The following is a 16,516-nucleotide window of genomic DNA, read 5'->3' as shown; positions in this document are numbered from 1 at the left end:
TCCCTACGCCCGGCCTGCGCCCTCTCGCAGTCCAGGACTCTCGCAATCTGGGACCCCTCACTCCTTACTGCCCGCCTGCAGCGGAGGCAGAAGAGGCTCCGGCCGCCGTCACTACACTTGCCAGTCGTGAGCCCTGCTTCTGGTTGAGCAGCGCTACCCTGTGGGAGTGCACTGACCACCAAGGAGCAGCTCCTGCGTTGAGCGTCTGCTCCCTGGTGGTCAGTGCGTGTCATAGTACTGGAAGTGCTGGCCACAGCGACCAGACAAGAAGAAAAAAATAAAAAGCATCCAAATTGGAAAGGAGGAAGTAAAACTCTCATTATTCACAGACAACATGATATTGTGCATAGAAAATCCTAAAGACTCCATAAAAAAACTACTAGATTTAACAAATGAATTTGGCAATGTAGCAGAATACAAAATCAACACCCAAAAAGCGATGGTTTTTTCATACACCAATAATGAATTATCAGAAAGAGAAAATAAACAAACAATCCCATTTACCACTGCTACAAAAAAAGTAAGATAAAAAAAAAAGAAGTAAGATACTTAGGAATAAACTTAACCAAGGAGGTAAAAGACTTGTACTTGGAAAACTACAAGATGTTGAAAAAAGAGACACAGGAAGATATAAACAAGTGGAAGAATATACCGTGTTCATGGATTGGTAGAATCAACATCATCAAAATGTCCATCCTACCCAAGGCAATCTACAGATTCCATGCAATCCCTATTAAAATACCAACAGCATATTTCACAGAGCTAGAACAAATACTACAAAAATTTATATGGAACAGAAAAAAGACCCCAAAGAGCCGCAGCAATCTTGAGAAAGAAAAACAAAGTTGGAGGAATCATAATACCAGATATCAAGTTATACTACAAAGCCACTGTAATCAAAACAGCCTGGTACTGGCACAAGAACAGTCATATAGATCAATAGAACAGAACAGAGACCCCACAAATCGACCCAAGCCATTACGCTCAATTAATATTTGACAAAGCAGGCAAGACAGTTTCTTCAATAAATGGTGTTGGGAAAATTGGACAGATACATGCAAAAAAATGAAACTAGATCACTAACTTACCCCATACACAGGAATAAACTTAAAATGGATAAAAGACCTAAATGTAATTCGGGAAACCATAAAAATCCTAGAAGAAACCATAGGCAGCAAAATTTCAGACATCTCTCATAGCAATATGTTTACAGATACATCTCCTAGGGCAAAGGAAACTGAGGAGAAAATAAATAAATGAGACTACATCAAAATGAAAAGCTTCTGCACAACAAAAGAAAATATCAACAAAACGAAAAGGGAGCCCACTGTATGGGAGAACATATTTGGCAATGATACATCTGATAAAGGGTTAATATCCAAAATACATAAGGAACTCATACAACTTAACAAAAGGAAGACAAACAATCCAATTAAAAAATGGGCAAAGAACCTATATAGACACTTCTCCAAAGTGGATATACAGATGGCTAGAAACATATGAAAAAATTATCAAAGTCCCTGATCATCAGAGAGATGCTAATTCAAAGGACAATGAGGTATCACCTGACACCTGTCATAATGGCTACCATCAGCACTTCAACAAATGACAAGTGCTGGCGTGGATGGGGGGAAAAAGGAACCCTAGTACACTGCTGGTGGGAATGCAGACTGGTGCAGCCATTATGGAAAATAGTATGGAGTTTCCTCAAAAAATTAAATGTGGAACTGCCATTTGACCCAGTGCTCCCACTTCTAGGACTAAGACACCCGAAACACCAATCAGAAAGAATGTATGCACCCCTATGTTCCTAGCAGCACAATTTACAATAGCAAAGATCTGGAAACAGCCCAAGTGCCCATCAGTAGATGAGTGGATAAAGAAGCTGTGGTACATTTATACCATTGAATACTATGCAGCAGTAAAAGAGAAGGCTCTCTTACCCTTTGGGACAGCACGGAGGGCCCGGAGAGTATTATACTAAGGGAAATAAGTCAGAGAAAGACAAGTATCACATGATCTCACTCATACGTGGAATGTAATGAACAAAATAAACTGATGAACAATATAGATTCAGAGACATAGAAGCATAGAACAGACTGAGGAATCTCAGGAAAGGCAGGGGAGAGTGGGTGGGTAGGAAGTGATCAGCCAAAGAATTTGTATGCATATATTTATGCATAACCCATAGACACAGACAATAGGGTGGTGAAGGCCTGGGGCATGGGGCCGAGCAGGGCTGGAAGGGGTCAATGAGGGAAAAAGGGGCATACATGTAATACTTTCAACAATAAAGATTTTAAAAGAAAGGAAGGAAGGAAGGAAGGAAGCAAGCAAGGCAGGCAGACAAGTGTCCTGGCAGAATACAAAGAAAACACCTAAAATTTCGTTAAAAACAAATTCATATCTCAAAAGTTTTGCAAACTTTTGGTATTTCTTATTCAGCATTTATAATGATAAAAGCAAGAACATCAACTTACTGAACTGATATCTAGTTAAATCTCCCAAGTTGCTTAATAATAATCTTAGATATTTCAAGAGACTTGCCTGTAGCAAGAAAATCTATAATCTCTTTCATTTTTACCATGACCTATATAACCCTACTCCGCACGGGCAATGGTGACGTTGGTGGGGTCAGAGAGAGGGCTTGCATTTCATGTGCTACTATGAAAACTGTCAGTTACCTGGAAGTCATCAAGACCTGCAGGTGGAACTAGGGTGGCCTGAGCACGTCTTTCTGGGAGCCACCTGCTCCAACGTGGACAACAGGTGTGAAACAAGTCTTGTAAAGGTCACCTGACTGTGACGTCAAGTATCTAATCAACAAGCTACACATACCTAAGGAACACAACTCTCATAAATCTAAAGACCATGAAGTTTAAAATGTCACTTTGATGTATCTCATGTAGACAATAGAACTCGAAACTGCAGAGCATGTGCGGCAAACTTGGAGAGATTACTTAGTAAAGTTAAAGACACTATGAAGCCATAACCGGTTTGGCTCAGTGGATAGAGTGTTGGCCTGCGGACTGAAGGATCCCAGGTTCGATTCCGGTCAAGGGCATGTACCTTGGTTGTGAGCACATCTCCAGTGGGGAGTGTGCAGGAGGCACCTGATCGATGTTTCTCTCTCATCGATGTTTCTAACTCTCTATCTCTCTCCCTTCCTCTCTGTAAAAAATCAATAAAATATATATTTTTTTAAAAAGACACTATGAAACTCTAGCAATGCCAGGGCCACTGTTAAGGGGTCACTAAGATCGGTGTGTCAGAAGTCAGGATTCCTGTATGTTCCACACCGTGGCATCTGTCACGTTTCTGCTGCACTACAGTGACCACCATGCCATTCTCCGGATCCTCTGCCATACACAGCATAGTACTGTACACACCACAGATACCTGAATAAATGAGTGCTAGCATTTTCCCAAGAAGGCTAAACAAAGAAGAGCCTGCAGGACCATGGAACTAATCACTCAGTGGTGTGGGTGTAACAGTGAACATCAGCAGGACTCCCTATGGGCCGTGGCCTGTACCACCTCAGAGAGGTCAATGGCCATCAAGCATCAGTCATTTGCTGTCAGTCAAGGACCTGGCTCCGTTTAAAAAATAATAATAATAAAATTTAAATAAATAAATAAATAAATAAAATTCCAAATAACACAGGGAAATGCTTACTGAAAAGTTTACAGCTCTGAAAATGTCACTAACTCCACTAAGTGGTTAACTTCTAATTAACATAACGTAGAAATTCTATTTCCAAAAAATTATGTCTTTTACTATTGGAAAGCTACATGAAAATTTACCAAGACAGTATTAAATTGTAACAAAGGAGGAAAATTCAACAAAGATCATAATACACAAGTGTGAATGATTTTGTCTGATAATTAAAAATAGGTTTAACCACATCATTCCACCACATCACATCACATGCAGGGGAGACGATACAGCAGCAATTAGATGCATTATATGTGTAAAATCTATATGTATAAAAGCCCAGTGACCAGAAAGGCGGAACGACCAGATTGACTGGTGGCTATGACCTACACTGCGGAGCCAACCAGCCTGATCCGGGCCCTGATTGGCCCTCCACCCCCAGCCGGCCCAGCCCCCGATTGGCCTCCAACACCCTGATCCGGGGCGGGCCAGCTGGCCAATCGCCCTCCTTCCCTCCCCCAGGCCGGCCCAGCCCAATGGGCCCCCATTGGGGTGGGCTGGCTGGACCCCACCCATGCACGAATTCGTGCATCGGGCCTCTAGTATGGTAAATAACATAACTATGTTAAAGTCATCACATATAATTTAATGTATATACTGTGTGTGTTTCAAGATGTATACCAGTGCAGGAAAACTGAGACTCTAAGAGCACATCTCTACAAGAATTCTAAAACAGGGAAAGGTTTCAGAAAGCAAACTTGCTCCTAGAACCAATCTTAACAGTGAGTGAAATGCACGCCTGGCCTGTGCCTGCTTGCTCTCCTGATTAAACTGCATACAGTGGCCCACGGTGAGCTGTGCTACCCAGCCTGCTGCAGCCTCACTGCAGTGGCTCAGCACACACGCCATCTCACCTGTGGCTGTCTTTCCGGATGATGCTGTCAGGCGGGTCTTGCGACTCCTTAGCGGAAAATCCAAGAAGATGCCTCCTTTGATTTGCAGGGTTCACACTAGGATTTGTTCTCCTGGAATCCTGTTCCAACATGCTAAATGTTTAAAAATGCAAAACAAGAGGTAAATAAAAATATGCACACATGCTACATGTACCTCTGAAGCACAGCGGAGCCCCTGCGCAGGACCCAGCACACGGCAGGAATGCTGGGCACAGAGCAAGAACAGCAGTTTGAAGTGGTCAGACCCACAGCCCAGCACCCTGAACATATGAAAACCAAATCTGAAAATGAACTTTATAGGTATAAAAGTACCTTATCTATAGGCTGTTTAAACAAGGTCAGTATTCTACATCCTTTCAATACTCATATTGCTATATATACACGTAGAAACAAATATGCCATGCACAGAAGCAAATTCTAAACTCAGATAAGCATACCATACACAGAAGCAAATTCTAAACTCGGATAAGTGAAATCAGAAATTCTCCAATGAGGAGATACTTCAAATGAAATGAGAATTACTCTGTATATCAACAGCCAAATGCATTAGCCTTTCACAATCCCAGAAAGCAGGCTATTAAATAAAGCTAACAAAAATTATTTTACCAAATACTTCTATTTTTATTTATGTGTAAAAATTTCCTATTTAAGCCCTGGCCAGTGTGTTCCACATCATGGCATGGTTAGAGTGTCGGCCCGTGCACCAAAGGGTCATGGGTTCAATTGCTGGTCACGGGCACGTACCTCAGTAGCAGGTTGGATCCCACAGCCCTGGGTCAGGGTAAGTGCAGGAGGCAATTGATGTGTTTCTCTCACATCGATCTCTCTCTCTCCCTTTCTCGCTCTCTCGCTCCCCATCCCCCTCCTTCCCTCCCTTCCACTCTCTCTAAAAAGCAATGAAAAAAGTATCCTCGAGTGAGGATAAATGGACAAATAAATAAATAAATAAATAAAATTTCCTATTTACTTCTTTGTCGCCGCTCTACCCATAATACTTTCATTCATCAATGTACGTTCTCTTGATGGGCCTAAAGTATTTGGAGGCAAACAAATACACACGCATACACATGCACACACATACCAAATATTGCAATAATTATTTTAACACTTCTAACACATTAAACCATTAATCGTGGGCTTAGAAACTTGGCTCATCAGTACCTTATTGTGCAGGTGAGCTTGATTCGATTCCCCAGGCACATAACCCACATTGGTTATAACCCTCAGGGAAGCACCGGAGGAGGGAGACCAGACCTGCTCAGGGAGGAGGGGAGGGCCAGGAGGCTGGGGAAGAGGGCAGTGGGGGCCTGTGGTTCCTAAGAAACAGTCTTCAGAGTATAGTCATTTGCCAAATGTGAGGAAAGGTACAATCACAGTGGCCATTTGCATGGTGTATGGATGATTAGTAATTAAGTCAGTACAGAATGATTAATACTTGGAAGTTTTAAAGAGCCCTTGTACTGATGGCTGATCCGGCACATCCCTTCTCAGCTGCGGCTGTGACAGGCAGATGCCCTGAGTAGGGGCCAGTTGGGTCCACTCCATCTCACCTGGACCCTCATCACCACTCAGCAGCCGCACCTGCTGGAGTCAGCTTGATGCTGACTGTTTGACAGTGGTCACCGCTTCCCCACGCGGTAATCCACGGCTACTGCAATCACTTGACTCTTTTTCAGCCAAAGGGCTCAGATCTCACCCAATGAACTTTACAACACTTCACTGTAGAGTCAACAAAGTGTCGTAAGCAAGTGTCAGTGACAGGCAAAAATTAGGGTCCAAACAGCCTATGAGTCTCAACTTTATTATCCACCCATTGGCCCAGGATGTAGTTTTGAAAGGTTATATAGCAAGAAATTTTACAAAGAATCTTTTAAAGTTTTTCACTTATTTTTTAAGTTGCTTTTGTCATTTGGCCTCCATTCGCTGTACTTTTTATGTACTGAAATGAAATTTCTCTTAAGCTAAGTTAAGGATAAGCTCAAAAAGCTGTAAATGCTTGAACCCTAAGAAATGGCCACACAAACTAACTTAACCATCTGAGTAACAACAGACAGAAGAATATGAGACAATTAGTGTTGGTGTGGACTTTTAGATTCTTGGCATGAGTGTTTTTACATCATTTGATGTCCCCTTTTGCTAATTTGGGGAAAATTAAGTGTCCAATAATGCAAAGGGATGATTCGGAGTCACAGGAAGGTTAGGGTAATGGTCGTACATTCATTGACGACAGTTCATAATACTAATAAGGCAATCTAATCAAACTCTTCATGACTAGCTTAAATCTGGTCTGTTCATTATTTTTAATAAATACGAGGAAAACAGAATGTCTCTAGGACCAGAACATGCTGCTCTTCACTCCTCAAAACCACGAGAGTCACAACAGTTTTACGCCACAAAACAATCCTCATACCAACAAACTTGTTCATGTTACGGGCCAACAGGTCTGGAGTGCATAGATTAATAAAACACAAGTAATTCCAATTTCCCCCACGGTCTGGAAAAGTATTATAAGAATTGTTACTTTTCTTTTTCATTTGTGAAATGCTAAAAGCCAACAACTGTTTTGGATTATTTATGAAGCCACTTAATCCTTAAGATATGATTTCAGATACCCAATTTCAATACCAAGTAGCTGAGCAAAACACGGCACAAAACCCAACCTATTCCGCCCTTTGCAAACCAGTTTTCTTATGGTTCAACCAAGGAAATTTTAAAGTCCAGCCACCACAGCAGGTAAGAATCAAACTGGTTCTCGCTCGTCTCCCAAAGCAGCCCACATGTGGCCGCTGCTGCTGACCTGAGAGCCGCACATGAACTCTGCGCGCAGGTGAGGCTGACCTTCCGGCTCAACGCAGAAGAGCGGGGAGAGCACCGAACCGGAGCCAGAGGCCTGGTTCGAGGTGTGGCTCTGAACCACCACCCCCCACCTCACGTGTAAAACGGGGAAAACAAATATCTCACAGGGTTTTCAAAGGTCCCTGTGTCCCAAAGAGGGCACAGGAGTGACTGGCGGGGCTGCTCTTCCCACCTGCCAAGTGCAGGGCCTGCCCAGACCTCGGTCAGACCGCCCCGTGCCCCTCTGCTCGGCCTTGTGGCGGCTCTGCACCTCATCCTGGGGAGGCCTTCCAAGGGCAGAGGCCTCCTGTCCCTGACTCCTCCCTGCACCGGATCCCGGCCGCGTCCCACCTGCGCACTCCCCTCCGCCACATGAGCTTTGTGTTCCTTCACAAGCCGCGCACTGGCCCCGGCCTCGCCTGGCTGTTCTCACTGCAGGAAGGCCCCTCCCCACACACCCGTGGGAGCCGTCTCACCTTGAAGCCTTGGCTGGCTCAAACGTCTACTTCACGACGATCACTACTTGCAACTATATTTCCAGCAACCCCTCAGCCTGGTAAAACCATTGCCTACTTTACCCCTCTGCTAAGAGTTTACAGCTGTATCATTTTATTTGTATTAAGTTGACTGTCGGTCTGTCCTCACTAGAATGTAAGTTAAGGAGTACGGGACCTCTGCTTTGTTCTAAGAGAATGCCCAGCCCATAGGAGGCATTCCTTTTTACTCTTTTTAATAACAAATCAATGAATTTGTTGTACCATTCTACCTCACACCAAGAGAAAAATCCAGATCTTTATTTTAGGAAGACTAACCCCAAACTGAAAAATGACAGGTGGTGATCTGATTACTCTACCACCTCCAGATCCAGGAACGGGAAATTGTGTGACCTTTCGCTACAACTGAGGTAAAGACAGAATTCTCAGGGGAATTCTACAAACCTTAGCTGCTTCTCTGCACACCGCGGGCTCACGGGTGACTTCTGCAGCCAGCAGTGCTGGGGTAATTCACTAGAAGCAGAAGCATGACTGAAAAAATAGATCTTCAACTCAAGATTAAAACCACCCTCTCGCCCTGGCCAGTGGTTAGTGTCAGCCCACGCACCAGCCAGTCAAGAGCACATACCGGAGTTGCAGGTTCAATTCCCGGCCCCAGTCAGGGCATATGCAGGAGGCAAGGAATCAATGTGTCTCTCACATCCTTATTTCTCTCCCCCTCCCCAACTCCCTCCTCTCTCCCTTTCATTCTCTTTAAAAAACAATGTAAAAAATATCCTCAGATGGGGATTAACAAAAAAAAAAACAAAACAATAAACCCACAATCCTCTAAACCAGCGGTCGTCAACCGGTGGTCCACGGGCTACTGGTGGTCCATGAGGTCAGAAAGGTGGTGCTCACTGCTCTAAGCAGCCGTTTCCAGCACCAGGGTCACCAGGCCCCGAAATGAGCCTCTCCTCATCTCCATCCATATCTCTCTCTCTCTCTCTCTCTCTCTCTCTCTCTCTCGTCCAGTGAACGGTGATACAGCAAGCAGTCTTCCTTCCCCAGGTGGTGCTCACTCCTGAGCCCAGACACCACCCTGTGAGCAGGGCCAGCAGCGTGCAGAGGCCCAGATGAAGACCCTGAGGCCCCTGGCCCAGAGCCTGACTCAGGGCTGCTGAGCGCCAGCACCCACTTGCTGGCCATGAGGACTCAGCCTTCATGAAAGTGGGTGCTCCAACTGAGCCACCCCAGGTGACACGCCACGGAGCAAAGGAGAGCCTCCCCAAACTGCAGGTGCTGTGTTCAGCAGAGGACTGTTGTTTTAAGCCTTTAAAGCTCGGGTGGGGTTACATAGCAACAGACCCCAAACACACAAGTCCTTGATGCCCTCTCACTGAGAAAGGCACCCTCTGACCGTCCCACACGTCGGAAAGGCGGTGTGAGCTGGAATGCCGGCTCTCCTGTTACGTTTTCTGCCGTATCTCGTTCCGTCGCGCTTTGCTTACTGGCACCTGGCAGGTTCTGCATGTCTTAAATCGCAGGTTGTGGCACCTGCGGCCAGCGCGGTGTGGCACCGTTTTCCAGGCATGAGTGAGCCGGAGGAGGGCGTGTCTCCTGGACGAGCAAAGGGAGTGGTTTCCTATGATGGCACCTCCTGGTGGTCGTGCCGTGAAGATGTTGAAATGACAGCAAGGGATTTAGAATCTCCTGTAAACTGAGCTGAGGAAGAGCAGTGGCAGGGGTGAGAGGACTGGCCCCACTTTGGAGAAAAGTTCTACTGTAGGTAAAACGCTACCAAACAGCATCTCGTGCTACAGAGAGATTGTTTGTGAAAAAAGAGTCAGGCGGCATGGCCCACTTCACTGCTGTCTTACTCTTAGAAATGGTCACAGTCACCGCCTTTAGCAACCCCCACCCAATCAGTCCGCAGCCATCAACATCGAGGCAGGACCCGCTGCTGGCAAAAAGACTGTGGCTGGCCGAAGGCTCCGGGGATGGTCAGCATTGCTGAGCAATGATGTGTTTTTATTGAAGGCAGGCACATTGTTTTTTAGACATAACACTATCACTGCACACTTAATAAACTACAGGGCAGCGTCAACACTGTTTGAACTTGAACTCCCCATGTCTCCAAGGTCTGCCTGTACAGCAGTCCAGTCGATTCATAAGATAAATGTTTTCTCCTTTCACAGTCGATCCTAACTGCTAGAGGAACGGGCAGAATTACTGGATTTTTGCCCCAACTCCTCTGTCTGTAAACACCGACTTCTCCGGCGAGCAGCTGCTGCTCTCAGTGGCTGTGGCGAGGGCTCCAGAGACCGACTGTGAATCAACCCCAGCTCTGCCACACACCAGCTGTGACCTCAGTGCTGCTTACAGCGTGGAGACAGTCACACTCACCTTCTAGTCCTGGGAGAAATTATTTATATAAAGTCCATAGACTAGTACTTGATGCATAGTGAGAGTTTGATAAATAGCTTACCAGAACAAACACACAAAAACCTCTACCAACCCAGCACAGATGGTACCAACACACAGCCAACCTGTATCATTCTAGAATACAAGTTATCAATAATAATTACTATGAACATGAATATTAGTCTGCATATCTTCCCTTTTATTCATTTTCTTTTCCTGTTTCATTTCCATTTATCTCTCATTTTTAAATTCACACAAAAAATGGGAAAGAAAAATGACAGCAAGTGAGTTCTTATTGAGAACCTGGTGAGAGGGCTGGGAGCCACGTAGGCACACAGGTATCTGTACTTCCCTCACTGCAGCTCCACGGAGACATGTCGGCTGTGGACATGGTGCCAGTGTGTGTTCAGGACACACAGACACAAGAAGTCTAAGCGTACAGCACACAGCTCTCGCTGACATTCGCGGTGATGCACTTGAAATAATGTCAACTGGGAACTGAAATAACTAAACAGCTCAAACCTAGAGACAAAAAAAGGCATTAAAGGCACTCATCTAGAAGCTAGAGCAATGTGTAATGACTACATGTACATTAAGGGCATTCCTCTAGAAGCTAGAGCAGTGTGTAATGATTGCATGTACATTAAAGGCATTCCTCTAGAAACTAGAGCAGTGTGTAATGATTGCATGTACATTAAAGGCATTCCTCTAGAACAGCCGTGGCCAAACTACGGCCCGCGGGCCGGATTCGGCCCATTTGAAATGAATAAAACTAAAAAAAAAAAAGACCGTACCCTTTTATGTAATGATGTTTACTTTGAATTTATATTAGTTCACACAAACACTCCATCCATGCTTTTGTTCCGCCCTCCGGTCCAGTTTAAGAACCCATTGTGGCCCTCGAGTCAAAAAGTTTGCCCACCCCTGCTCTAGAAGCTAGAGCAGTGTGTAATGACTGCATGTACATTTCACACACTCAACGCCATCCTGCACCCCGCAGGCTCGCTGGACCCCTCCCCGGGAGCGTGGGCATCCCGCGAGGCCAGGCCTGCATTTCCCCGGGGCTCCGCCTGCAGACACAAGGGCCTGAGCACGGTGGCTGGGAAGACACTTCAGCAAACCACGGACTGGCCCATCTGTGTGAACGGAGATTTGTGGTCTTAAGAAAATATCAAAGGATCCAACGCACACTCAACAGTTTTCTCATCCGGCCTAGTTTCCACTGACCCTCTCCCCAGACAGAAGGCGGCAGAAGTTCCCCCAATGTCTTCCTTTCGTCGCTGAGCACGACACTGACTCCTCAAGGCAAAGAAGGAAGTGAGCAAAGGACAGAGGGTCCTCACTCAGCTGCCTTTCCCTCCGTCACAGCAACTCGGGTCTGGGGAGAAGACAGCCAAGTGCCAGGTGACAACGGCACGGACTTTCCCGATGAGCCCGCTGCACACACGTGACAAAGCAGGGACACTCCTGAGGAGCCTCCTACACAGACTCACACGAAGGCGGAAGCACAGAAAGGCAGCCCAGCTCTGCCCTTGGTAGACGCTAAGCCACATTCTAAAACCCAGGATGAAATCTACGAGGCTAAAAGGAAAGGGAAGCGACTGCTGCTGACCCGTCTGAAGAGCGGGAGCAAAGCGCACACGGAGAGGGCTGCCCGCGACGGCAGCCGCAGGTGGGCTCCGGTGCACCGGCGCGTGGACTGCTGCATTCCTGCCGTTTGCACGTCACTGTGATAATGTGGGCGGTACTGCTGGCCAGGAACTTGAATTAGATTTCATTTAAAATCTGGCTGAACAAAACCATGTAGAGTTGATGGTTTGAGTTTTGACATTTAAATTATGACAGTAAATTAACCCACAGCCAATAGTGACATCATACAGCAAAATGTGCTCAGCAAACGAAAAGAAAAAAAGAGCTGCAGCCAGATTTGGGGAACGGCTCATCAGGATAAGAACTAGAATTCTTCCTGTGAAACAACAGGCAGCGGACAAACACACGGGACACGGAACAGAGACCGTTTCTACCCAGTTCCAGACAATCGGACTCAGCGCCACATCCTGCGTGGTCACCTCTCCTAACACCGTCTCCTAAGAAAACAGAGTGTGACTCCCCCTCCTCCTCCCAGTCCGATGTCTCAAACTACAGACTCTGACCTGGGAGGGGGCAGCACCCCCCTCCCCCAGAACGAGCGAGAAGAAGGCTCAGCCAACCCCCACCTCTCGCCACATCCTGAAGACCTAGCATGTTTCAAACCTCCGGTCTGTGGGAAGGGCGACGACTGCAGGGGCCGTAAAGCAGAGCGGGGACACCTGGCGCAGAGGTCCGCCCAGGCCGCCCCGGCGAGGAAGTCCCTCGCTCAGGCCATGCTGGGCTCCTGTTCTGTCCCAAACGAAGGTCAGGCACTTCCTCAGTTATATAGACAAACCTACAGCTACAGAGTGTCTGATCTAGTAAAACTTCTCCTATATTTAATCTTCTAATTCACTGCGTAAGTGCTCTACCAACTACCCTAGGGGCCAACGTATAGGAAGAACGAAAGACCAACCTCCGCAGCAGTTTAGGGCTGGACACACTGCAGGGCCACCTGAGGGACATAGTACCTTCAAAACCAGGGACCCGGGCCCATCCCATCAGATCCCCCAGGTCAGAGTCCCTGGTGACTATAACGTACAGCCACGGATGGAAACCAAAAACGCCACCCCGACTGGTAGGGAGGCAAGGAAAATAAAACATCCAACTTTTGTGTTCAAAGCTGTAGCCCCTACCATTACTCAGTCGTTAACACAGCTTAGCACATAACAAGCTGACAATAAGCAACGGATCGCAGGTGAGTGCAGACCCGCGTCTCCAGCAGCTCTCAATCGTCCTGTTTTATAGAGAAGGAAGCATTTTCAGCACAAGCTGTTCTTGGTCAAACTTTATGTTGCTGACAGAACCTTTTGGAAGTTCTGTTTTCCATCAACATTAATCTATTTTCCCTTTCTCTTCCCTTACATCCCCCACTTTTCTTAAATTAATTCAACTTCCTTCCACAAAGAAATAGTTTACAAGCATCTCAAATGAATGCTGCTCCTTCCCCTGCCAGCCCCCCTCCTGGACATCTCAGCAAATCTGACACTGACATTAGTCCTCAGAGTCTGGAACACGAGTTAAACTTGCCTAACGCCAAAATGGTCATGAAGACAAAAGAAAACCACCACAGAGCTTACAAATCAAACAAAGACATCAGCACAGAGCGCAAGGACACCACGCCTCCGGAGGACCCGGTCAGCAAGGCTTTGAACACGGCCCGAAGGAGGCAGGGCACCTACACAACACTTTTGGTTTGTTTTGGGGGTCACACCAGGAGTGTAAACCCAGGCTCACACCTGAACGAGTTAGGCTTCTGGTAACGAATTCCTGGGGGAGACTTTTGCTTTATTCCACTCCAGCAAAGCCAACGCCCAGCTGGTTCTTAGGACTCTCTGCCTTGTTTGGGAGCTCCAGCTCCATGGGGCGGGGAGGAGAAGGGCCCAGCTGAGACTTCCTACCTCGTCTGGTTCCAGAGCTTTCCTTCCTGTCGCCGGACTCTAGGCCAGAAGGGTCAGGAAACCCCTGAAAGACGAGCACCGCCTGCAGTGCAAGCTCACCATCGGGCTCACGTGACCTTCCTGCTCTGGCCTCCAAGCAGCCCTTCCCCATCTTCCCTTCAGGCACTACCAGCGCTCTGACCGGCCGCAGCCCAGGCCTCCTGGTGGACTGCACTGCCGGGCTGCTCTGCACCTCGAGCCACCATGTTGCCAAAAGCAGAGTCCTCGGGGCTTCTTGCAGAAGGGTGGAAGGAAAACACTTTCTGGTTTCCAGAGAAGGCGGTTTTTCAGGTTAATTTTTTACAAGAGACCCGGATTACATTTTAGTTCCTTCAAGGATAAAATAGGATTAATACTCACAGAATCCACCCCAATGAGTTACACAGGAGAGGGTTATGCACATTTGAGAGTCACTATTTCTCAGGCCACCCGGAGCACCCGATCCTGGGACCCTATGCCAAAACCAGCTCACTGCCTCCTTCACCCCCCGCACAGCAATAAGCCAGAAAGCATTAGCCCTGGAGCCTGGTGACTCCTCTCCTCCGCATGACTCTTCATAACCCAAACTTTCAAACTAGTCAGTGTCGCTGCCCATGACCTCGACAAAACTCTCCCTTTCGATGTAAGATGTATTTACATTTCATCACCAAATGCCTTCAGGAAATGTTGCCTAAGGCATACCCATATTTGCCAAACTTGTGGGTTATATATTTTCTCACTTGGACCCACAGCAATAAAGCTCACAAATTCAACTCCGCACTGAGCATCTGAAACATGAACTTTATATGGTGATGTGATCTATTCGGAGAGTTCAGGTTCCTACATGTCAAATGCTTTGGAAATCTGATTAAATCTCGTCTGACCAGACTTAGTTTTGTGATACCTGAGGAAAGTTCAGTTAGAACTCACAACCTGTTGTTAAAAGCCTACAGTTTCTGCGCCAATTAAACATAGTTACACTTGCCTACAAAAGGCCACGGATGTGGGCGGTGTACCCCCCGCCACCCCAGGAGCCTCAGTGAAGAGGCCACAGCAGCGGTCCACACGGAAACACTGCCCATCCCAACATTAGGTTCAGGGCACGGTTCCGTGTTGAGAATCGTTGCTGTTGTCCCGGGGCTTCAAGTTCTCACTGTGTGTGAATTTGCTCGGGAAGGAGCAGTCCCTGCTTGTGTGAGTTCAGGGCCAGTTTCCCTCCTGTTTCCTTCTTGGGACCTGGAGGTGCTCCAGCCTGTCAATACTCTGATGTTCCTTCCTTCCTTCCAGCTCTTCTCACTGTTGCTTTTCTTTGATCTAAGCCTTTAACACGCTTTTAGATCTGAACGATTCCTAGTGTCTCCACTCCACCACCGCCTCCCACCTCCTGGGGCTGCTCCTCAGGAGGCAAGTGTTTAAACTTGTCCCACTCCTTTTTCTTTTAAATTTACCTTTATTGCTGAAAGTATTACAGATACCCCTTTGTTTCTTTCCCAATTGACCCCCTCCACTCCACACCCGGCCTTCACCACACTACGCTGGTCCCACTCTTACCCCCTATCTGCTCTGTCCCTCTAAGTTTCCTAGCCAAACCTCACTGACAGAGTGGAGCCGGCTTCTCCTCCTTCCATAGGGACCAGGCTACTGCTTGTGGCAAGGAGACCCAGCCCCTCCCCCACTCTGCCCCTCTGCAGCCGGGGGATCATTACTTCACTCAATGATGGTGGTTCCTCCCTTTTCTTTCAAATCACTATTGACTCACGAGGGCTCCCAACACCCCCAACACCCCTCCACCCCCCCGCAGCAAAGCTCGTGGTCTGCTGGCTCATCGGAAGGCCACTGTCAGAGTCACTGTTACTCCTGGGCGCCTTCACAAGTACGCCCATCTCTCCCGTGACATCTAGGGAGTTCCTCCTCGTACTCCAGCTGTTTCTGCACGCCTGCACCCCTGGCTCCCTGCTCAGGACCTGGCAGGCAGTGGCGCTCCCGAAGGACCCGCTGTGTGTCTGAATACATGAGGGAGTGAGCACCCATGTAGCCAAGGTGAGAAGGTGAGAGGGGCTGTGGAGGAGAGAAAAGCAGAGCAGGTGGCATCGGAGGAGGCGGCCCAGGACACGGTGCAGAGAGCCTCGGGGGTGAGCACTCGGGCGGTGGGGACAGAAACGTGCTCTCTGCTCAGTCCAGTCCTTTCCAGATGCCACCCGAGAGCTCCCAGCACACATGCTGACTGCGCAGCCTCTCCTGTACACACAGCGTCCGAGGCCCATTAGCTGGACCCACCTGCACCTCCAGCCCGATTTCCCTCCCGCACGCGCCCACGTGCACAGGCAGTGAATTTGTCACTGTTTCTGAAAGTGCAAGACCACTTCATCGCTGTGCCTTTAACATGCCTGGTGTGCCTTTCCCACGCGTGGCACCTGGCAAACTGCTACCATGCCTCAAGACTCAGCTTCCTCTGGGGGGTTTCCCTTATCACTGCCCTTCAACCAAAGTGTCCGAGCACCTAGTCATCACACCAGCCTGCACACACCCTGCACGCCTCTCCTCCTAGGGCGGCATGGGCCTCGGAAGCGTGGCCCTGCTGACTTCTCTTTGACCCCTACGCCAGGGTGCTGGGGGGGGGGGGGGGGGT

The 16,516-nt window shown here is 47.7% G+C and overlaps 1 protein-coding gene across 1 annotated transcript in view; it reads right to left on the bottom strand.

The window, feature by feature from the left end:
* Positions 1–16,516, bottom strand: part of ATF6 (activating transcription factor 6) — a gene marked incomplete at its 5' end in the record, with an annotated part of 138,225 nt that overhangs the window by 77,932 nt on the left and 43,777 nt on the right. Inside the window, one exon of the mRNA XM_014528541.1 lies at positions 4,569–4,700. Within this exon, the coding sequence (XP_014384027.1) occupies positions 4,569–4,700 (132 nt within the window). The remainder of the gene's footprint in view (positions 1–4,568; positions 4,701–16,516) is intronic.

The sequence above is a fragment of the Myotis brandtii genome, unplaced genomic scaffold (assembly GCF_000412655.1).
Source record: "Myotis brandtii unplaced genomic scaffold, ASM41265v1 scaffold64, whole genome shotgun sequence".
NCBI lineage: Eukaryota > Metazoa > Chordata > Mammalia > Chiroptera > Vespertilionidae > Myotis > Myotis brandtii.
Note: the sequence above shows the minus strand (reverse complement) of the source record. Positions and strands in the feature narration are given on the sequence as shown.